The sequence below is a fragment of the Mixophyes fleayi genome, chromosome 10 (genome assembly GCF_038048845.1).
Source record: "Mixophyes fleayi isolate aMixFle1 chromosome 10, aMixFle1.hap1, whole genome shotgun sequence".
NCBI lineage: Eukaryota > Metazoa > Chordata > Amphibia > Anura > Limnodynastidae > Mixophyes > Mixophyes fleayi.
In genome coordinates, this window is record NC_134411.1 from 59,808,060 (window position 1) to 59,832,864 (window position 24,805).

General features: G+C 42.1%; 2 protein-coding genes across 5 annotated transcripts in view; one reads left to right on the forward strand and one right to left on the reverse strand.

The window, feature by feature from the left end:
• The window catches only part of DUS2 (dihydrouridine synthase 2), a 326,095-nt gene extending 303,616 nt beyond the window's left edge, over positions 1-22,479 (reverse strand). Inside the window, exons 1-3 of one of the 4 annotated variants that reach the window (XM_075188820.1) lie at positions 22,459-22,479; positions 14,226-14,349; positions 8,159-8,204 (exon numbers count right to left, since the gene is read on the reverse strand). In XM_075188820.1, the coding sequence (XP_075044921.1) occupies positions 8,159-8,204; positions 14,226-14,342 (163 nt within the window). In that variant the 5' untranslated portion in view covers positions 14,343-14,349; positions 22,459-22,479. Of the gene's footprint in view, positions 1-8,158; positions 8,205-14,225; positions 14,350-14,845; positions 15,007-22,458 lie in introns of those variants that run through there. The other 3 variants (XM_075188819.1, XM_075188822.1, XM_075188823.1) reach the window with 3 other exon arrangements.
• Positions 15,064-16,833, forward strand: DDX28 (DEAD-box helicase 28). The gene has a single exon (XM_075188818.1). It carries the CDS (start codon positions 15,083-15,085, stop codon positions 16,730-16,732), a length of 1,650 nt encoding a protein of 549 aa, XP_075044919.1. The 5' UTR covers positions 15,064-15,082; the 3' UTR covers positions 16,733-16,833.
• Positions 22,480-24,805: the final 2,326 nt, after the last annotated feature.

Consider the following 24,805-nt stretch of genomic DNA (forward strand, 5'->3'; position numbering starts at 1 on the left):
AAGCAAACCAAACAAACTCCTATTTGCTACTCCTAGTAGCTTCTATGAGTGGCACCCTGCTGTAGTGGTAATTGTGAGGCAAGGGTGGGTTCCCTTCTAGAGAAGTGTGTGGAATGCAGCCACGAGTTACAACCCCAGAAGATGAAAGACATTTAAAAATAGACTGTATATACTGAAAAGAAAATTATGTGATAAAACACACTATCTTTGAAAGAATATATTTAATTGTTTTAATTAAAAAAAAAATTGAAGTGTGAACAGGTAAATAAAGTAAGAAATACTCTAGTATCTATTGCAGCGAACAAAGCACTTAAATTATTGAATTAAATATTGTCAGGGAATGCAAGACTGAATATGACAGCACACAGTGAGGAACTACTGAATGATATTCTTACTAAACAGTGCTGTTTACATACATGAAAAAGCAAGCATGCATAATTCACATTTTTCTAGAACAGAATTATATTTTTAGTTCCAATTTAACCATTAAGGGAATTCAGTTTACCCAAAAGCGATGAAATCCATGTCCATTTATTACGAAAAGCCAGTCTAATATTTTAACAAAATATACACAAAGCCAAATCATAAAGATTTAGGTTAAAATGAAAATCACACTGATATTCCCCTAAGTAATACTCATGATAAAGTATAATCATTTGTAAGTATGAATCAGACAATTATTTATTGTAGCATTAAGAATTTTACAATTGTTATATTTGATAGATTCCTAGTGATATCCAAATGGTAAATTAACATATTACATTGGTGGTATGGATTGACTAGTCATTTTTTCAATTTAAATTGTCTTTCAATTTTCATACTGCTAGTTTTTCCAGTTCACCACATCTTACTCCACCTTCCTTTCCATAGGTCAGTTATAAGCAAGAGTCGGCCCTAGTACATTATGCATCCCTCAAAAGCCTTCATCTGCAGCCTCCAGCCTCTTATTTTTAGATGTGTTTGCTATAGTATATCCAAAAATAGGATATCCCTGGGCGCTGATTTAAATAGATTTAACCGGAATAATGGGATTATTATACTTACGTAAAATCCGTTTCTCTTAATCCATTGGGGGACACCGGGACCTTGGGGATGCTGGGATCTTGGGTATAGAGTAGGGACAGGCGAACACTGGCACTTTAACGTCAGTTATACAAAGCTCTGGCTCCTCCCCCTCTATACCCCACCTCCTGCTAGAGGCCAGTCTATGTTTAACCAAGCCCGCAGAAAGGGTGATAGAGAAACCAAAGAAAAGAGAATAAACTTAAACAACACATCATTCTCTTAACAACCAGACAACATGTCAAACAGAAGGAGAAACCAGAGCGTTATGGGTGGGCGCCCGGTGTCCCCCAATGGATTAAGAGAAACGGATTTTACGTAAGTATAAAAATCCCATTTTCTCTGACATCCTTGGGGGACACCGGGACCTCGGGGACATCCCAAAGCTGTCTCACGGGAGGGAACACTGAGAAGAAACGGCCCGAAGCACCTTTCTCCCAAAACTTGCATTCCTAGAGGCAAACACATTAAATCTGTAAAACTTTGTGAAAGTGTGTACAGAAGACCACATGGCCGCTTTACACAATTGTTCACTGGAGGCACCATGGCGGGCCGCCCAGGAAGCACTTACAGATCTTGTAGAATGCGCCCGTAGATTATCTGGGACAGGCTCCCCAACCCCACTGTAAGCCTGACGGATAACAGCCGTAATCCGCCTAGCAATGGTCACTTTAGAAGCTGACCAGCCTCTTTGAGGATCTTTTGATTCTTTATGATGCTCACAAGTTTTACGTAATTTCTGAGATCTTTTAACATAAATTCACAAGGCACGAACAACATCAAGATAACGAATAGACTCATCGTTGTCGGAAGAAGAGGAATCAGATAGAGCCGGAATAACAATGTCATGATTCAAATTAAACTTAGATACAACTTTAGGAATGAAATAGGGCTTGGTTTGAAGAACTACCCTATCCTCATGAAAAACTAGCAGAGGAGGCTTGCAAGACAAAGCAGCAAGCTCTGAAACTCTGCGTGCTGTAGAAATGCCCAAAAGAAAAACCGTTTTCAAAGTTAGAAATTTAAAATCCACCGTATTCAAGGGTTCAAACGGTGGATGCTGTAAAGCACTTAATACCAAATTCAAATCCCATGGCGGAACCGGAGGAATATAAGGAGGTTGAACATGGAGAACACCCTGAATGAAAGTTTGCACATCAGGTATGACAGCAAGTTTTCTTTGAAAGAAGATCGAAAAGAGCCGACACCTGACCCTTAAGAGAACTAAGACGCAAACCTGCATCCAAGCCTTCCTGCAAGAACCTCAGTAACCTGGCCAGATGAAAAGAAGACGTAGGATATCCCTTCTTTTCGCACCAACCAATATATGTCCTCCAGACACAACAATATATTTTGGCCGAAGCCGGTTTTCGCGCACGGAGCATGGTCTGCACCCCCCGATCCGAAAAAATCCTTAGCTCTTAGGATCCTGGCCTCAACAGCCACGTCGTTAAAGCCAGACGTTGCAAACTTTGATAACAAAAGGGACCCTGGGTTAGCAGGTCTGGGCGTATTGGCAACCGCCACGACCGACCTCCTGCCATGAAGAGTACGTCGACGTACCAGGCCCTGCGCGGCCAATCCGGTGCCACTAGAAGCACTGGAACACCCTCTCTCTTCACCTTATTCAGTACTCGTGGAAGCATGGCTATCGGAGGAAAAAGGTACACTAAGCGGTACCTCCAAGGGACGGACATAGCGTCTACCACGACTGCACAGGGATCTCTTGCACGGGAACAGTAGCGGGGAATCTTGTGATTCAACCAAGATGCCATCATGTCGACATCCGGCTGACCCCATTTCACCACAAATTGTTGAAACACCTCCGGATGGAGACCATTCTCCCGGATGCAGAGTCTGCCTGCTTAGGAAGTCTGCTTCCCAAATTTCTATTCCGGGAATGAAGATGGCCACGAGTGCCGAAACAGGAGCTTCGGCCCACAGAAATATCCTGTGAGTCTCCCTCATGGCCAAGAGACTCTTGGTGCCGCCCTGATGGTTGAGATATGCCACTGCTGTGACATTGTCCGATTGGATCTTCACTGGCTTTCCCTTTCACTCCTTAGAGCATAAAACACTGTGCACAGTTCTAAAACATTTATGGGAAGTTTGGATTCCTTCTGAGTCCAAAGCCCCTGAAACCGAGCCTGAAGACAGACAGCCCCCCAACCTCGAAGGCTGGCATCTGTTGTTATCAGAATCCAATTCCAAATTGAGAACAAGCGCCCCCTGGTGAGATTCTGCCTGTGTAACCACCAGATCAACGACTGATGCGTCTGCGGAGACTCGCCAGATTCCAATGGGATTTGTTCCACTGCGACAGAAGTTCCAATTGAAACTGTCGTGCATGGTACTGGGCAAACTGAATCACTTCAAATGACGATACCATCTTGCCCGGAAGTCTCATTGCAAAATGAATGGAAGGTCTCTTTGCCACCAAAAGGGATTTCACCATCCTCTGCAAGGCTAGGATCTTGTCCTGAGGAAAGAACACCCGTCTCAGCCGGGTATCGAATAATAGACCCAGAAACACCATCCGCTGTGATGGGATTAACTTGGATTTTTTGAAGTTGATAATCTAACCGTGCGACTCCAGGGTCTGGATTACTACCTGAATATGCAACAGAAGCTTCTCTGAAGAATCTGCCTTTAAAAGTAAATCGTCCAGGTAAGGGATGATTGTAATTCCCTTGGCCCTTAGCAGAGCAGCCATAACCGCCATGATCTTGGTAAAGATACGTGGAGCTGTGGCGAGTCCGAACGTAAGAGCCTGAAATTGGAAGTGCTCTGACCGGGCTGCAAACCTCAACAGGGACTGATGACCCTTCCAAATAGGCACGTGGAGATATGCATCCTTGATGTCTAGAGCCACCATAAATTCTCCCTGTTCCATGCCGAGAATGACAGAGCGTAAAGACTCCATCTTGAAGCTGGGCATTCTGACATGTGTGTTCAAATCCTTTAGATTCAGAATCGGTCTGAAGGAGCCGTCTGGTTTTGTCACAAGAAAAAGATTGGAATAAAACCCCAAACCTCTTTGAGAATGAGGAACCTGAATAATCACTCCGGATGAAAGAAGGGATTGAATCGCTTCTGTTAAAGCCAATCGTTTTCTCGGACAAGACGGAAGCGCTGTGGCAAAAAACCGTCTGGGAGGAAGACCGAGCAGATCGATCTTGTAACCCTGGTTCACCACTCTCCGAATCCAGACATCGGTAGTGGACTGACACCACCGATCCCTGAACCACAGAAGACGGGCTCCTACCACCGACGACAGCGAAAGAGCAAAAAGCCCGTCATGCAGACTGTTTGTCTGCAGGCTTCGCAGCTGGACGTCGAGCAGACCAGGCCTGACGTCCCCGCTGCAAACCACATCTAGGGGCGGATGACTGACCTCTAGAGGATTGGCCTGAGGAATATTGTCCCCGAAATCTTCCTGCGGAACGAAAGGCCCGGAATCTGGACATCCTCTGCTTGAGAGCACTGACAGGGAGGAAAGTGCTCTTACCTCCTGTTGCTTAACTAATAATGGAGTCAAGCTGCGGTCCAAACAAAACCCCTCCAGAAAAAGGAATGCACTCAAGAGCCTTTTTAGACTCTACATCAGCCTCCCAGGACTTAAGCCAAAGAGTCCGACACGCTGAAACTGCCGAGGCAGAAATGCGCGCTCCAATCAGTACCGCTTCCATAGCAGCCTCTCCTAAATAATCTGTCGCTCTCTGAATCTGCTCCACTAATGGAAGCAGTTCAGAGGACGGCCTGCCTGCCAACAAACCTTCAGACAGTTGCTCTGACCAGCGTTCAACAGCTTTGTTAACCCACGCTGATGCCAACGCAGGCCTCAACGAAGCACCCTTCCAGTCTGCACCATCCTTAAGAGTGGCCTGGTTAGGAAGAGGAATAGTAGTTACGTTTGCTAACCTTGCCACAGCCGCATCCACCCGAGGAAGCGTCTCCCATTTAGCGAGAACTTCAGGGGGAAAGGGATAACACGACTACAGTCGCCTAGACACCTGGAACTTCCTGTCTGGGGAAGTCCAAGGTTCTAACAGTAAATCTTCCAATTGGGAAGAGGCCAGGAAATAAAACGCCTTTTTCTTGCGCTTTACAAAAAGAAGATTCAGCAGCCTCAGGCACTTGTTCCTCAGGAATATAAAGTACCTGACGCACAGCCTGAATCAACTCCTCCACACTCTGACAATCAGTATGAACCTCCTCCACCAGAGAAGTAGCATCTATGTCAGAATCCAGCGGTAACTCACCCTCTTCCTGAGAGCCACAATCAGAATCAGACACATGTCCCTGAAGAGATGCCGCCACCCTCTTCCGCTTACCGGAGGAAGACGGTGCGGCCGATTTCATTATCCTCTCTAAGGAGGAAGAAACCGCCACCAAACCCTGTACTGAGGATGCAAGACCCTGTACCCAGGCTAGTTCTACAGACTCCACCGAAGCAGAACAGGCAAAACCTGAGATGAGGAAGCTGAATCTGAGAGTTGAGCAGCTTGAGACTGTACTTTCTGAGCAAGCAGTTCCACCGTATTAAAGAGAGGTCGAGCCCAGGCAGGCTCCTCCGTGTTTGAACAGACAGCAGCTGTTTTAACAGGAGTAGTCTCCGCGGGCCGACAGGATACGCACAGAGCCTACGCGACTGGCTGCCCAGACGGTAACTTAACGTGACAGACAGCACCAGCCCTACCACGCATAGATTTTTCCCTCTCTGACATGTTAACAGATGGGACAAAAACAGTACAGAGAAATACACACAATACAGATAACAAGCAGCACACAAACTACAAAAGAAAGTGAGCCTGTGATACAACCAAAAAGCTCGCCAATTATAAAAAATACAACTGTTTTACAAACCACCCCCAACCCTTTACTTTACAGTATACAGGACAGAAAAGGACTAGAAGCAGGAGCTTTTAAAATGGCTGTCTACTCTGGTGTCTGCACACAAAGAGTGAAAGACCACCACTGGGGAACTGCACAGGAGGAAACCACTCCCCCCAGGGCCCAGCTCTGGACTGGCTGTCGTCCAAGTATGACAATCACCTCAACCAATCCAGAGCCTAGCAGGGCTCACTGAGATAGTGACCCTAGCCTGACCCTGGCTGTTCCCTGAGCTAAAAATAGAAACCTTATCATTTAAACAAACAAAATGACTGCTTTTAGTAAAAAGCAGCCAGCTCAGGGAACCACTGTGATATCTACCCCCTCTCTCTCAGCACTATGCTGAGAGAGAGTTTCACTTACCTGCTGCCAAACCTGTGCTAGGAAGCTTCTGCTTATCAGCATAGGACGGACACAGCCTGCGGCGACTGTGCCCGGCTCCATGGAGGGCTCAAACATCGGAAGAGGGAGCAGGCAGAAGGAGGCACCTCCACTCCTCCCCCCGCAGACAGCGCACAGCCGTCCATGCTGTGCGCTACATATATAGGCTCCCCCGCTGTTAAATCAATCTCTCCCCGCCAGCAGCAGCCGTGAGAGAGATGTAAAGACAGAGCCCGAAGAGACCCGACTCCGCTTATAACAGCCGGCAGCGGGACCTCTCACTGACAGCCGGCTACGCGGCTCAGAGAGCAGCCGGCTGTCAGACGCACTGAGAAAAAGTCTCCGCCAACATAAAATAAAAGATCAAATAAATCAAAATTGGCTGCTGAGCAGCCCCGTGCACAGCCCGTTCGCCGGGCACTTAAACTAGACTGGCCTCTAGCAGGAGGTGGGGTATAGAGGGGGAGGAGCCAGAGTTTTGTTTAACTGAAGTTTAAGTGCCAGTGTTCGCCTGTCCCTACTCTATACCCAAGGTCCCGGTGTCCCCCAAGGATGTCAGAGAAAAATATTATATTAATCACATAAATTACATAGATTCGTAGCCACCACTATATTGCCAAGGGGAAGAAATTATGCAGCTCCCTATAGGGATTGTTGTGTAACCAATCTTTATACTAAGTAGATAGACTGCAAAATGGAAGTGCAAACAAACCTTGTCCTCAGCAGATATATACGACCAACATGATAATACCCATTAAAATATTTTATTAAAACTAATATATGTAATATAACCATAAAACAAATTATAAGGTTAATTATAAGGTTACTTTATAAAATATGGAGAAACAAGCAGTTTTTAACTTAGATGCTCAAATAAAATTAAAAGTAATTAGAGGGCGGTGTGTGTGGACTGCTAACTCCATCTACATTTAGATAAGCACTAAGATTCTCACTACTATAAGAGGCTGTTTTCTATGAACAATCTTAAGAGGGACTTGTAGTTCCGCAATTATCTTATGTCTGTGGGATAGAATATGTATATGGCACAGAAGAAAACCTCTATCTGATCGCTGTTAAAGTCAAAGAATTTTATATTTCATTCAACCAATTATGGTAATAGATATTTATACAACTCTATCTAATGTGCACCATCAAGCTCTGTAATGAAAACTTTTTATTTGAGCCTTTGAGTTAACAACTGCTTGTTTCTCCATATTTTATAGAGTAACCTTATAATTTGTTTTATGGTTATATTATGTGTGTGTTATAGCTTGTATGGCTTCTTTAAAATACCTTCTAATATGTTATTGCAAACATGTATCTCTTTGTTTGATTAAATTTATTTTTTTAAACTTTATACTAAGATTAAGAGTAATGTACAGCACTTTTTAAGTCTATAGGACCGCCTGTATGGCTCCTAAAGTGTACCAGGTTTCCGATCACTGCTCTATGTGTTCTTAAACTCCTAGACACTTTAAGACATTGCTTTGCACTTGAATTTAAGCATCTATATATCAGTGCTAATTATTATCCTTTATTATTATCCTTTATTTGTTAGGCGCCACAAGGTTTCCACAGCGCCCTGGAGCCAGGAAATTACAGCACATAAACCTGCAGATGGCAAACTTTGTGACTTAATGAATGCACAGTTTTGGTTACTCGTGTTTATGCTCCAATTATTATTTGCTCTGAGGGTTAGTGTGTTGATTAACTCCATAACAAAAAACAAGTTATGACCCAAAATGTTTTTATGCATAAACAGCTCACAAAAGTAAAATGAATATTCAGGTACATTTTGTTTACATTTGAACAGTAATCTTACCATTTACAACTCGCTTACACTGCAACATCTTTATGTCAACCAGCTCCTAAGAGAAAAAATGTCAAGACTTACACAAGTGTTTATTTCAAGGGAATTATAGACTGTCCATAAAAAACATTGTTATAACTAAATATATACATATAAATACAAGCACATTACTTCTAAGGTTCTTACAAAATACAACCATTTAAAGCTACACTGCCACCTAAAGTGATGAACATTTCTGTCACCATCTTAAAACAGCTGCAAAACTGGTGTAAGTGGGAGGACAAATGAGAAGCTGCAATGTCAGAGATTTCCATTATTTTCAGCCAGGGCTGTGAGACTGACCACAAAGCACAGGGAAAACCTACTTCCTCCAAAAGATGATTGTGCAGCTTTAAGAAAACTTGTTACTTTATGTCCTAGGCATTTTCTCTGTTTGTAGACTGAAAGCATTTTCTTTGTTCTTAGACAATAAAGCACTTTGGGAATAGCAGAATCATACTAGATGGATTAGACAGTTCTTTCTGTGGGCATATTCTAAGCTGCCAGTGCATATGTCCCTTTAATCTTTTGGCACCTCATGTATAATGGAAATTAAAACATGTTAGGACTAGAAAAAGGACAAAATAATATTTTGTTGAAAATGTTAAAATGGACACTGTCGTGAACATAGAGAGCATGCAGTTATTTAAAAAGGGATAATTCATAACTGCAGTGTAAATAGGTAATATCAAATGAATCCATTGATAAGTTAACGTGTAAGGTTTGCAGTCAGAGAGTCTGCTGTAAATTTATTGGATGGCTTTGCACACCCCAGTGTGAACAGATAGAAGTGTCACCTGGAGGCAGTTCAAAGGACTCCCGGGGTGAGATCTAGACTATTTGTGACACTTGAATAGACTTTTAGGTACCGCTAAGCATGTGGTCAATGAGGCTATGTGCTAATATAACCTATATGTAATACTGTATATACAAAAAGAATTCAGTTTTAAAATATGCCACTTAAAATCAATAAAAGTAGTGATCAACCACATATTCCTCAATAGCATGATAAAGAGCAGCTCATATGTTAAATTAAGAATTCTGCCCCACAGAGAAATGAATAAAAGGAGTGTAAGCTCTGCGAATGCACTGTACTTAGGCATGTTTGATATGAAAAGATGGACAAAGTCATAGGGGATTTATTAATGATAAAATTGGATCAATGTAACGCTGTCCAGGAAAAATATAATCACATAGTAGAATTGGTTAGAAAATCAGGCAACATGTAAATTTGGTTTGAAAAAGTGTCCCAGGACACAACCTCCGATTAGCATTAAACTCTGCCCCTGTGAAGACCGTCCCATTTCATGTTGCTTAAAAACCTGTGTGTGGAAAGGAGAATTTGTCAGACTTCTGGGGAAATCAAGTTACCTTGATAAACTGTCCCTCTTAGCCAAATCCCCTTGGCCAGATGCAATACATGTAAGTGCAAATCTGAATGTAATCCTTTTTATTTTAAACTGTTTTTGCTTGTTATGTCAAATTTAGTATTTGTTTATTCATTATTTTTCTTCATATCTGAATGCCCTGTAACTTTTGTATATTAAATCTAAAATGTAATAAGTTGCGTCCTTGATACTCTAAAGAATCCATAGCCTGTTTAGAAGAGAGATTGCTTGTCCAGGTTACCCTGTGTGTGATTTGTTGATACATTTGATTAACAAGCTGTGTGTGCTTATATTTACATTTGTGTAACAGTCTGGAGGTGTGAAGAGTTAACCCTGTGTGTGCTGGGGTGAGTCTTGCTAGTTTGTGGAACTAGAAGCCTGTGTGCCAGTGTGGGACAGTATATTGGGGTCCTATTGCCCATACCCAATAGGTGGTGGCTGAACCTTGAAGTGTCTGGGGGTGTGAGAGCGCTGTTTGGGGGCGATTCCGTAGGTCTAGAACCTGTGTGATAGGTGAGAGAGACTGTGGGCTGAAATCGTGTGTGACCTCATACAGCAAGCACCCCAAAGTCACGACAGCTGGGAGCGTGTTCGTGACAAATTGGTGGCATAGCGGTGGGATGATTTAATTTCTTAGAGTATTAAGGGCATGGTTTAAGCAATTAACCCTTGCACTTATAAACTGATTGTAACCTTGCGAGGAATACAATAGTTTTAAAAAGGACAAAGCTCAGGGCCTGTTATTTTTAAAGACATACGTGCAAAGCAGTTCCCTGCCCTTCTCTCTTGTTTTCTTTTCTATCTTTTATTTTGCAAAGTAACTGCAAGGATGGCAGCTGCTTACAAGAAAAAAGCAAAAGAAGTTTTAATTGCCCTGTGTAAACAGCAAGGTCTCGACTGGAAAGATAAAACTAAAAAGGAGCTAGTTTGCGCATTATTGGAGGAGGATGCAAAGAAGCAATGTGATATGGAACCTGAGCTGGGGACCAAGACAGAACCAGACGATCAAGGTGTGGATATTGTCACTGCACCAGAGGATCCAAGTAGGTACATTGTCATAAATCCAAAGAATCCACTTACCATGATGAGTATGGCAGAGCTAATTGAAGGTCAGCTGCAAGGTTTCTCCTGCTACAACAAGACACGCGGGGAGATCATCGAACACCTTGACTGGGAACAGGAAAGCCCGATCCATCCTTTCAGCGAGTATCGCATGATGGTTCTTATTCCGGGCTACAAGATGAGTCTTGTGGAACAGCTCGACTGCCTAGAGGACTGTTTTGAATATGCTCAAGAAGAGGTATATTTCCGGGGTGGGCTTCATACCCCATTCTGGCAAGATCAGTGTCGCCGGGTGACTGATGAAAGGCAGCGCCTGCAGCATCTTCGTTCACAAACGGGCACCTCAATCACCCCATTTACTCTGGTGGGGGAAGCTGATGATGCTAGCAGCATACTACCAGATGCTGCACAGAATTTGCTACTGGAGGAGGCTGATTTTAAAGAGGACATAATTGTTGAGAAGACTATTTCTGTGGGAGAAAGGGAAGTGTCTGAAAATATTCCCACAAATGTTTTAGTAGTTACTGATCTTGGACGATTAAATTTTAAGGATGTTCCCGCAAATGTTGTTCCTACGATCTCTAATTGCGTTACACCGTGTGACTCAGCCAAGGTAGTATGGGATGATGCTGAACCTGTCAATGATGTGACTTTGTGTAAAGAACCTGAAATGTTCTGTGATCATTTTGCATCTGGTACTGTGCTAGTGAAATGTGATGATGAGAAGCTGATAGGTGCCAGTGTTAACTCTGGCAATTATGATGATTTATGGGAAGAACCCGAGGTAATAGGGGGTAATTTGGAAAACCCTAATAGTGTAATGTGTAAGGAAGTTAATGCCCCACATGTCACTGTGTTAGAATCAGCTGAGAATACCAATGTTTTTTTTCTTTCCAGGTGCCAGGATGTGATAAGGAAAGAGAATGTCTTATTGTACCTAATGCCTATAATGAGGATAATGTCAGTATTGCGTTAGAATCCAAACCTGTTTTTACACTGACATCTTGTCATGGGGTAGGGACAGCGGACATTGTTATTGCAGATATTGGACACCTAGTCCTGACCAACGGGAAGTAGCGAGTGACAGCAATCCTTACATTGCTGCTGGGACCTGTAGTTCGAATGTTCACCACTCAGACCTACATCTGAGTTCTGACCATTCATCTGAGTTTTCTATAGAGACAGGGGGGTCAGTTGCTAGCCCACACTCACTTAGCCAGCCGTCTAACGGCTTAGAGGAGATAGATGAGGGGCCAAAACTCCCGGTTACTTTACACCCCCAGATAGATGAGTCCAAGTGGGAGGGGAGTGTCCTGTTCCGTAACCCCCAAGATAAGAAGTGCATCGTGTGTCCCACTGACAGGGAATGTTGTAACTGGGGAGCAGGGCAGAGTGGAAGTAGGTATTCTGCCGTGCCAGACTTAAGGGGTTCCCACTTAGATGTGTTTCTAGGGGAGGGAGGCGTTCTTTCAGGCAGCCCCCACAAGGAGACTCAGTCAGTGAGCAATGCAGAGAGGGTAGCTGAGCGGCCTAGCAACCCTGCTACTGTATGTAGAAGTGCAGTGTCAGGAATCCCAGGCCATTTTTCCCTCAGGCTTTCACTTAGAGGACATGAGGATTAGAGACAAAGTGCACACTGTAACAGGGTTGGTACATGAGAACATGAGGCAGACCCAGACAAGCCAGAAGCAGTGGTATGATCCCCCTGCCAGGATGATAGAGACAACTTTTCATGATAATCGGTTGAAGGCTCATGACAGTGATGCGTGTGCCCTGAGTCTGTAGATTGCCAGATGAGGGGAAGAAGGACTTGCCAGTGGATCTAGTAGCTGCAGCGCAAGGGATAGGACCCCTTAAGAATACAGAGGTTAGCCCACAGCTGTTGCAGGACCAGAAGTCCAAGCTGTCTGAGATAATTAACCCCTCTTTAACCCCTCTCCCCAGAGAACCTATTGAGACCCAGAGAGTGTGTGATTTGTTGATACATTTGATTAACAAGCTGTGTGTGTTTGTATTTACATTTGTGTAACAGTCTGGAGGTGTGAAGAGTTAACCCTGTGTGTGCTGGTGTGAGTCTTGCTAGTTTGTGGAACTAGAAGCCTGTGTGCCAGTGTGGGACAGTATATTGGGGTCCTATTGCCCATACCCAATAGGTGGTGGCTGAACCTTGAAGTGTCTGGGGGTGTGAGAGCGCTGTTTGGGGGCGATTCCGTAGGTCTAGAACCTGTGTGATAGGCGAGAGAGACTGCGGGCTGAAATTGTGTGTGACCTCATACAGCAAACACCCCAAAGTCACGGCTGGGAGCGTGTTCGTGACAAATTCTATAACTAAAAAAACAAAAACTGTTGAAGCACACTACTATTCTGTAATACTGATCATGTTATATTGCCTTATATGCAAGGAATCTGTGACAAGACCAGGCCTTACATTGAGAATATCAGGCCAACCCGGTCTTACAATGAGTGGACCAATTGAATAACAGTAACCCAATGTTATTAAATGCTGCCTCGTGGCTAGATCCAGTATTGTTGAGGTGTCTAGAGAGGGAGGGGGGAAGCAGCTCATAGGAAGTGTGAAACAGCAGTGGACCTGTGACATCATAAAAGAGAGGAAGAGGTTAGAAACAGGAGGGTCCGGACGGGTCCAGACAATCTACAATCAGGAGGTGGACTCTGCCTGTTTGCTAACTATTGTTCCAGGAACTCTTGAACTCAGACTGAATGGCACGGTCACAGCACGTGGGAGACCACTGATGTCATGCTCTATCTCCACCCCTGTTACCACCCAAACTCTTCACACCACCGACCACAGGGGGACAATGAGCAGAGGGGTTGACCCAGGGAGGGGGCCATGATAGGGTGTCTTTTGAGAAGGGACCCCTCTACCCCGGGGAGGTAGAGGGGTTGTTGGAGAATCTTGAGACAACAAGCACTTGGACTGATTGAGAGTAACCGTATTCTATCAGGGCCAGAAAGTATTGCTATAGCAGGAGCTTCTTCGGACAGAACGTAGTGCAACTCTATGACTGATTTTGTCACCATTCCATTGGGAGACACTCGTAGATTCTGGGGGATTAGTGAGCCGGCATAGGCAGGGAGACTTACCCAGGGTCCCACCAAGCAAAACAGTGAATATTGTGGAGAGACTTAATTCTTACATACATCAAATTTAGTTTCACTGGCGTGTGCCAATTTTGGCCCTAAAAAGAACACATGAGTTTACACATTTTTTTTTTGCTGGGGAAAACCCTTTTATTTTGCAACAAAATGCATTTAAATTTTTGGCTAGGCAATTGGGATTGTTGGCACCATAGTAGATTAGTTTTCATTTACGGGCATTATCCAAGGAAAAACAAGCAGTGACCATGGTTCTACCCTTAGTTAATTTAATACAAGTAAAACAACCCTACCAACTTATCAAAAGACAAAGCTGAAAAGAACATAAGAAATATAAAACTGTGAATTAAGTAAAACTTGAAAGAGGGCACATACAATCCAATAAAGCCAATATATGTAAAACAACCTATGCATGGATTTTGAGGGGGGTAATGTTTTCTTACAGATGACATATACCATGTGGACTTTCTTACCTCACAGTACACAATGTCTGCACCATAATCTAGAGCAAGAAGTCGCATGGGCAGAGTACCCACACGAACCATTGGAGCCAAGATGTTTTTGTTACAAAAGGAAAGTCCCATCATCATATAGTTCCTGGAAAGAAAAAGTGAAAGTTTAGACACACATTACATGACTTAATATAAATGGAATACTTAATTCAAAGTCGCCAAAAACAAATAGGTGAAAAAAGTAGGGACCAGATGCTGGTCAAAAAGCAGGACATGACAGATTTCACATTCCAGTAAATAAAGTCTTGATACATTGATCCAAGTGTTAAATGAGTATACACCACTGTCCTTCTGGGGGAACTGCTAAAAGTCTAAAATGACTTAAGCAAATACTAACACCATGATACATCAATACACTGAAAATTATATATTTCATGGCATAAGTAAATGAAGGACGTGTCTTCCTATTCAGCTATTTAATACGTCCTCATTAACAGCCACTCAAATCTTTAAATATAAAACAATTTATAAAAAAACATTATTATTATTATTATTATTATGAACAATATTATGCTTGATCTAGAAGCTAAGCAAGGGATTTGTTTTGGGCAAAATCCATCGATAACACTCAAAAAGAGTACCATTAATATGTAATGTAGGCGCAATATAGCAGACACGAGCAACCACCCATTCGCCAGGTAACGATGTATGCAATATCTGGAAAGTGAGTTGGTTGTCTATGCTGCATTTTATATAAAAACTGTCTTATTTTTCAAATGATATTCAATAGATCCCCCCGTGACGTGCTCCACTATCCTCACCTCACACACACACACAAGCACACGTGGGTGTCACAGCGTTTACCTACGCCACTTCCTATGCGCTCATTGCGTAGATTTGTTGAGACGCATTTGCCTGGTCACATTCATGAAGAACACGTTATGCTGACTGTGGGTGAGATTATGCTGCAGGTCAGGGTCCCACTATTTAGAATTGCCCTAGCCTTTTCTACCTCTGAGTTGCCGGTTATTCGTCTCCCTCGACGTACGGACTTATGGCTGGAGAGCCGAGAAAACCAGAACGGACCTATCTTAACCCCCCGGGGAGGAAAGCTTTTGATTAGTACTCGCAGGCGGGAGCTTATTCAGTTCTCCCGGGATACCTGCGGCCAGTGGGAACAACCCTCGCTGGTGAGCCGAGGATGGAAACACAGTCAGTCGCATGGGGATTATTTTACCATTAACAGACAGCAGGCTCAGCGCCGTTGGCCGGAGACAGATGACACCTTCCATTCCCTCGATCTGAATCCTACAGTGGTTTCTGCTCTGGATGCCCTGAAAATCACGAGCCCTACCTGGATGCAGAAACAGACGATCCCGATTCTGCTCCGGGGCAGCAATGTGTTATGTGCTTCAGAGACTGGAAGTGGCAAAACCCTGGTCTATTTGATTCCCATTCTGCAGAAACTAATCACCCAGCCAGGCGATTCTGGCTCATCTGACCCTCGCAGCTTGATACTAGTGCCTTCCAGAGAGCTTGCAGACCAGGTCACATCGGTAGCTCGACGACTAACTGCACGCATGGGATTAACTGTACGTTTTGCAGGAGGGGGTCGAGGTCGTAAAGGAATAGTGAAGCAGTTTGATAAGAGCAAATTAGATATATTAGTGGCTACCCCTGGGGCCCTCGTGAAAGCTTTGAAGTGGAATGAACTCCGTTTGGACGATCTTTGCTTTCTTGCTTTGGATGAGGCTGACACGCTTTTTGACGATACTTTCTCTGAACTTGTTGAAGAAATTCTAATGCAAACTCGGATAGCTTCCCTTGCCAGCGAAGTGCAAGGTCCTGAAAAGAAAGCCCAGTTAGCAGTTATTGGAGCCACTTTCCCTAAAGGTGTTGGTCAACTGCTTAGTAAGATGACAGATCTTGGTGGTATCTACACCATCAAAAGTAAGAGACTGCATTTTCTCATGCCCCATGTTAGGCAGACATTTAAGAAACTGAGAGGATCAGACAAAATCTCAGAACTAGTGGAGTTGCTCACAAAACAGGCAGTAGAGAAACATGGTTCTGGAGTTCTTGTCTTTTGTAACACCTCAAAAACAGTTAACTGGCTGGGTTATATATTGAATGACCATGACATCAAGCACTCCCGGCTCCATGGGCAAATGCCTGCAGATATGCGTATTGGTATTTTTGAATCTTTTCAGAAAGGCCACAGTAATGTGTTAGTCTGCACAGACATAGCTTCCAGGGGTCTTGACAGTTGTAGGGTTGAAACTGTGGTAAACTATGACTTTCCACCCACTCTACAGGATTATCTGCATAGAGCAGGAAGAGTGGGTCGTGTTGGTAGTGAGTGTCAAGGCAGCGTTGTGAGTTTTGTAACACATGCTTGGGATGTTGAACTTGTGCAGAAAATTGAAACTGCTGCTCGGAAGAGATGCAGCCTACCTGGCATGGAGTCCAGGATAAAGGAACCTATCCAGACCAATGACCTTTTAAAAGATGATCAAGAGAGGGTGTAAGCTAAATGTGTATATTCTTTGCTAATGCACTAGTATAACACTTGTATTTTACCTTATACTGTGTTTGTTTCATAATAAAATATGCCACCAAGGTACACACACATTGGCTCCGTACAGTTAGTGCTGCATATTGTGTCAGTTAAAAGAAACAACCTTCAGTTGCCTCCTTGCTTTCATCTGATATAAAAATTTATTTGTACTAATATTAAAACCCCAGAATTTTTTTTCGGAACTTTTATGGTTCAACTTTGATATTTGCGCATTAATAATAGCAGTTTTCAGCCAGCCTGAATTTATCGTGTTGTAAAATTGGTGTGTATGTATATATATATATATATGTATGTATGTGTATATATGTATGTGTGTGTATATAAATACATGTATATGTGTGTGTGTGTGTGTGTGTATATATATATATATATATATATATATATATATATATATATATATATATAAAATTATTATTTTTTATGTTTATAAGTTCTGTACACTACACATAGGGACATTCACTTAAAATAAGTCATTGTAGCATCTACAATTTCCTGTAACTTTCAACACCGATTTTATTAAATTAAACTGCCTAAGCTATTTTAATATTTAGCTCATAAAGGATTAAGCTGTAACAGGTGGGCCGGACGTCACGTATTGTGACATCAGACCCGGAAGTAGTAGAGACTGATTGTGGTGAAAGGCGACTAGCTAGCGTTGAGATTACCAATTTAGGACAACCACCCAGTTCCAGGGCCATCTTTTCCATTGGGCACAATGGGCAGCTGCCCGGGGACCCCATGGGCAAGGGGCCCCATAGGCATGGCTCTTAATGAGAAAAAAAAAAACCTGCAAAAAAACCCTTCAAGGGTCACTGAGCAAGTACATCTATCTATCTATATCTGTATCTGTAAACATCTATATATTTATATCTAGGGGCCACGGTGCACTGCTTTGCCCGGGGGCCCATAATGTTGTTAAGATGGCCCTGCCCAGTTCAGATAAGAAGCTTCTCTTATTACAATAAGACCATTATATAGAGGAGTGAATGTGTATATCCATAGATGTGTGCCATGCGTGACAGTTTAGAATTTTCAGTAGGCAATCTGCTATAATGGTTTTCTCAGCACAGGGGGGTGGCAATTGACAGGGCCAAAATTAATACAATCATAGATCCCTGGCTTCCATTGGATTACACAGATAATAAAGCCAATATGGACAATAAGAGCTTATGCACTCAGTTTTAAAGATATGTATGGTGTCAACATGAGGCAAAAAATAAAGAAATAGCCTTGATTGCATCAGCCAGGGATACTATATATATATATATATATATATATATATATATACCGTATATACTGTGTATAAGCCGAGTTTTTCCAGCACATTTTTTTATGCTGAAAAAGCCCCCCTCGGCTTATACACGGATGAACTTACCTGGTCTGCGGTCCCTCAGCTCTTAACTTCCGCGGTGGAACGCATGTGCGTTCCACAGACAGGAAGTTCCGCAAATGCCGAACTTCCTGTCAGTGGCGTTCCACTGCGGGGTTAAGTACAAGGGTGAAATATCTCTCTCACTGAACCAATGCTACGATTGAAATTCACCGCTCCAACCCCTACATCGAGCTGGGGATCAGCATTGTTGGCGGTAGCGAGACTCCTTTAATAAACATTGTCAGAGAAGAAAGACTATTGGCTGGAGACCAACTACTTCAAGTAAGCTGCTGGAGTATTGTCTTTTATCCCCGTCTAGCTGCTAGAGTACAAAGAAGTGGTTTACTGTGCAAAAAAATAATAACTAATTGCCCTTTCTCCCATTGTTAATGGTATCTGATGTGTGAGCCTTTTCAACAGCAGCTGGTCTACAGTGTTTATCTGGACGGAGAAGCAGTGAACTTTTAAACATTTGACGCTTAGCTTTGCTATAATGCGGTAGTAATTCAGCCAGACTTTTGCATACAGCTATTGCATGCTAAGATAGCACACTCCTATCCAGTGGCCACCATGGTGAAAGTATCTCTACAAGTAATAGTGTAGGATTTACACTGAAAACTTTCACCTTCACTAAAAAATGTAATCTCTCTCTCTCTCTTATAAAAATTGTTAAATAAAAAAATATCTACTTTCATGCAGTATGTAGGCTGTAGTAGGGAAAAGGATTTATTTCAGAGGTTCGCCATTTGTGCCTCTCTGCTGTTGTTGAACAACAAATAACAGGAAGTAACTGCACCTGCATCGCTTTCTTACTGACAGAAGATAACCTCATTGGGTGGCAGTAAATCATTCTGTAAGTGTCTCCTGGCCTTTGTTACTTCTGTCACCTGGATTACAGATGCTGACCTTAGGCTGTGCATTTACCAGTAGCTGCTGCATTTCCCACCCTAGGCTTATACTCGAGTTAATAAGTTTTCCCAGTTTTTGGTGGTAAAATTAGGTGCCTCGGCTTATATTCGGGTCGACTTATACTCGAGTATATACGGTAGGTATATATATATATATATATATATATATATATATATATATATATATATATACACATACACACACACACACACACACACACACACACACACACATACAACCTTAAGTATGTGGAACAAACTGAGAGACCAATATAACATGATTTAATATCAAGTGTGGAACATCTAACATCCAATAGATAACATCTGCTTCTGACAAAGCGAAATGGGACATCCTTGTGGCTCCTGCTTACCTTTGCATAAATATATATAGGGGTACTATATATGACAATTACTGTTTTGAAAATATCCATTTCCCCATGGTATGAACAAAGGTCCAAAGATGTAATAATATGAGGACACAATACCCACAAAAACTATTTTGTTCATTGTTCACCTACTGAATTTATTGAAGTCATCGAATAAGTGATTTATTTAATGAATGAAATTGACTCTTACTTGATAAAAACATAACTAAATTAAATTATTCTAGTGTCGCCTCATGAGATCTAAGTATTGGGATGTAATTTGTGATCTGTCCCACCCTAGGGTCAACTTATTTATTTTAATCACTTATTTTTTCCTACTTTGTCACTAAAATTTTACTCATAAATCACCTAAACTTTTCTGATCAAGAATTGTACTTTAATATTACCTAATAAAGTTTTGGATTCAACTATTAAAGTGATCGTTAGGAACTGGAGTGCTTCAACATTCAACTCTTGTCTCTTACTTTTTTTATATGATATTTATATGTTCAATAAAACACCCCCTTCATAATACATTAATATACTATACTAACAGTGAGGAAGGTCCATAACCTGCCGAGGAGCTAATTTCCCTTTCCTTTTCCTATAAAAAAGCCAAGGATATAGGGATTTTTGTGGCTAGCCACTGTCAGATCTTCCATGGTCACAAAATAGGGAGAAAAGTCACACCTGCCTTTTCTCATTGTTGATGTTAATCACTTCATACAATATGCCATTTACCTTAAGTCTTGCTGTGATTTAGTGATATAGCTTTATGTATGAAAGTCTTGCAGTGTGCACCTAAGAAATGACCAGTGGACCCAATGAAATGCCACCTGGTGATGGAAATATAGACATCTTACTATTTTGCGCATAAGAGATCAATGTCAGCATCTTAATTATGTTATGGTACAAATCAAACATGCTGTTTGGGATTTATCTGAGGCAGAAGATGTTTAATCATGCCTGCCAAAATCTTTGTGTAAAGCTAAAGTTCGAAATTTAACATTGAGAGGAGTCTGCAGCTGGCACTCAGGTCCGCATATGTTCCAGGGTTGGGCAATACGGTAATACAAGGGGAAGAGATATACTAACCAACCAAATCAACTGTAGTAAGCTATAGATAACCCATTCGGTCTTGAACTTTTCTCAGATGGCAATTCAAGCCACCAGTTCGATAGAAGATATGGGCTGTTTCATTGCATTAATCTTTTCAGAACTAATCTTGTTTCTGTAATATAGTGGGATATTTTTGTTTTGAGGTCTGACTCAGGAAAATGTACTAATTTAAATGGAATATTACATATCAGAATAGAACTTTTAAAAATTGCGATGGGGTCCATGTTTGAGTTTAACATACTTTTTTATTTTTTTGCCTAAAATACCCATTTCCATATTGTGCATACACACACAAAATGCATACCTGTTTGCTTGTGTCTCCTTATTCTAGGAGAGGAGTGCAAGCGCAGGCAAGAGTAGTACAGTAAGCGTGTTTTCACGTAATTGGGACATAATTAAACATGGACACATTCCAGCCTAAAAGGCATATCTCTTGCAGATACTGGAGGGTTATGATATGCAATGATGATGACTATCTGCAGCACTATCCAGTTGCTTCTGATTGACTGATTGTATATTAACTTATCCAGCTGATAGTACTTAAATATTTAGTGCTGCAGCAGTCTATTAACATTACTCTATTGGCATTTCTATTGGTACTACTGCAGGAAGGTGAATTCCTATTTTATTTTTAAAGGGGAAAACAACAGCTGTGCAGGTGTTTGTATTTAATTATATTTTATATGGAAAATGCGACTTTCACATTTGTTAAACTGTCAAAACACTATTCTTTTGTTTATATGACTCATTATGTTACTATATTGTGTACAAATGGGGTAATGAAACTTTAGCACTTCTGCTATGAGTGTCAAGCCACATGCCTACACAATTATGGGGAGCAAGTATTACACACTTGTACGTCGGACGTATGACTGGCACCAATGCTACTGTGTTTGAGCTCTTGAAACGTGTCTGACTCAACAAATGTAAGCATGCTTTTCTTTTCTTTTTAATCTACATATGTTCATTGTGCAGGTGCATCCAACTCTAAATGAGCTCCAATGTGCTCAGTGTGTTGACTTGGGTTTTATATGAAGCCAGTGTCTTTTGCTTTAAGGCGATGGCCAACATATGCTTTTATTTTTAAATTAACAATTGTGGCTTTTGAAAGAGACAACATTTCTTTGTAATCTCAAAACTAAGTGTTATATTATTTTTCTAACATGTCTATCAATTTAATTAGTATTTTTTGCTAATTTCTGTTTATTGGCCATATCTAAATTATGAATCTTGTTACTTTAGTTAATGTGTTGGGCCTTGTCTATTTTAACATGGAGACCTGCTAAATAAATATTCCTCAAACTACACATTTGTGTTTGTGAGAGATTCTTGGTGAATGATGGGTCAGTAACATGTAGTATAGTAAAGTCCTCTAGTGCTTTTCCAAGACGACTCTGTTCATAAAAACACTATCCTATCATCACCACTTATTTATATAGCGCTACTAATTCCGCAGCGCTGTACACAGAACTCACTCACATCAGTCCCTGCCCCATTGGAGCTTATAATCTAAATTCCCTAACACACACACACAGACTAGGGTCAATTTTGTTAGCAGTCAATTAGCCTGCCAGTATGTTTTTGGAGTGTGGGAGGAAACCCATGCAAACACGGGGAGAACATACAAACTCTTCACAGATAAGGCCATGGTCGGGAATTGAACTCATGACCCCAGTGCTGTAAGGCAGAAGTGCTAACCACTTAGCCGCCGTGCTGCCCAGCAACATCAGGAACATGTGTATTTTTAATCATGTCAGGAGCTATCAGCTTAAGAAACTAATGCAAGATCGGACCACAAAATATTCTATTTTTGCTTTTTGTCACAATGAGAGAGCATGGTCAGGTACACATATATAATCCAAGCAGTTCTAGGAGTTGTGCATAGCAGAACATAAACTTTAGTATTTTTCACCAAGGGATTGAGGGTCCTCCATGTGTTAGTAAGGCTAGGTACACACTGGCCGATGACTGTACGAAAAACTTCCAATCAAGAGCACAGATCTGAAGGCAAGTCTAGCCTAAGTTGTAATTCATGCAGGGCTTTCTAAGCTCGCCTAAATGCTAAGTATAATATCAGCATGACACTCCTAGAGCTATCCGGTAAGGGATTGAAGGTCAAGTTATCTGTGATGTTATTGCATTAGATATGCTTAATGTTTGTAGACACTCCCTTATATGTTTAAGCTTGAATCTTTAGTGATGGTCCCTAAGACCATGGGGAATGCTGGGAAGTGGGTGTGGCCAGTGTGCAATGTACCCGGAGTCTGCAAATGGCTGAATAAAGAGCTCAGCAGTGCCCACCCATGCTTCAGTGTCCTGATGAACTGATTTACAAGTATATTAACAAAACATGGTGTCAGAAGAAGTTTTAACTGGACTGCTAGAGCTCAGAATGTGAAAGGATCCTGCAGAAGTCTGTAAAGCTGTGACACGCAGTGTCTGAATATCTGCCTTGTGCTCTGGTCACATCAAACAGTGAGTAACTATGGATAGGCTGTCTCCTCCAGCAGGCATGCTCATGTCTGGCAACTTGTCTGAAAACTGGAAAATATTTAAACAAAGGTTTAATATATATCTTGCTGCATGTGGAGCTGATGCAATGGAGGATAAAACAAAGTCATCCATCTTCCTCCATGTGATAGGAGAGGATGTGCTGGACATTTATAACAGTTTTCAGTTTGCTGAAGGGCAGAATATGGTGCTATCTTCTATTATGCAAAAGTTTGAAGATTACTTTGTGCCAAGGAAAAATGTGACATATGAAAGATATAAGTTTTTCACCTGTGATCAGAAGTCTGGAGAAGGATTTGATCAGTATGTTACAGAACTGCAATCACTCAGCAAAACCTGTGAGTTTGGTGATTTAAAGGACTCACTGATTAGAGATCGTATTGTCTGTGGAATACCTGATAATGGACTCAGAGAAAGATTGCTGAGAGAGCAAGACCTAACACTAGACAAGGCAATGACTATGTGCAGATCTGCAGAAATGACCAGACTGCAAGCCAAACAGTTACACAAGGAATCTGAAACTACTGTACATGTGGTGAAGAAAACAGAGCCGAGCAAACCACCATTCTCTAAAATGAAGCAGTCTAAAATGCAATCTAATAGGAAAATCTGCAGTAGATGTGGAAATACTCACAATCCTAAAATGTGCCCTGCTTATGGTAAAACCTGCATGAAATGTGGTGGACTTAATCACTTTGCCAAATGCTGTGAAAGGTACATGCCTAGTGACCCTGAGCTACAAAGGACAAAAGTTCAAAACATCTCTACTGATTGTGGATAAAGATGTACAACCGATTCTAGGATTAAGTTCATGTGAGAAGCTTAACTTGATAAAGAAAGTTTTCATGGTGACATCACAAGTAGAAGATGAATGCAAATCAGTGTTTACAGAATACAGAGACATGTTTGAAGGTTTAGGTTGTCTGCCTGGCGAGCATAAGATAAATCTAGACACGCAAGTTCCTCCAGTGATACACCCCTGTAGAAAAGTGCCATTTGCGCTGAGAGAAAAACTAAAACAGGAGTTAAACCGCATGGAAGTGTCACTCACCGTACTGTGAGTGCCTCTTCCCGGACATTTAGGAACCGTGGCCGTCCTCCATCCTGAGGTTCTGCGCATGCGCAGCCCTTTCCTATACTTCAGTGTATGTCCCTTTAACTCAATTGGCAGATCAGGCAACACTCCCTATATTAAGCACCTGTGGTCAACACCACGTTGCCTGATCTTGGAGTCTCATTCCCCATGAGTCTCTGTAGGTGTTCCTGTATTCCTCGTGTATTCAGCGCTGCTGATTCCTGTGGTTTCCAAACCACTTCTACCTCTGTGGTTTCCAAACCACTCCTACTACTGTGGTTCCCATACCACTTCTACCATCAACTGTATCATCGTGACTGTTTGCTGATTCCTATCCGCTGCCTCCGTGCACTACAGTCTTCCAAACCACTTCAACGCTATTATATATCATTGTGACTGTTTGCTGATTCCTATCCGCTGCCTCCGTGCACTACAGTTCTCTAAACCACTTCAACGCTATTATATATCATTGTGACTGTTTGCTGATTCCTATCCGCTGCCTCCGTGCACTACAGTTCTCTAAACCACATCAACGCTATTATATTTCATTGTGACTGTTTGCTGGTTTCTATCCGTTGTCTCCGTGCACTCCAGCCTTTACTTCACATCCTCTCACCTGTTCCTCATCAAGTCTGTGAGCTGATTCCTATCCGCTGCCTCCGTGCACTACAGC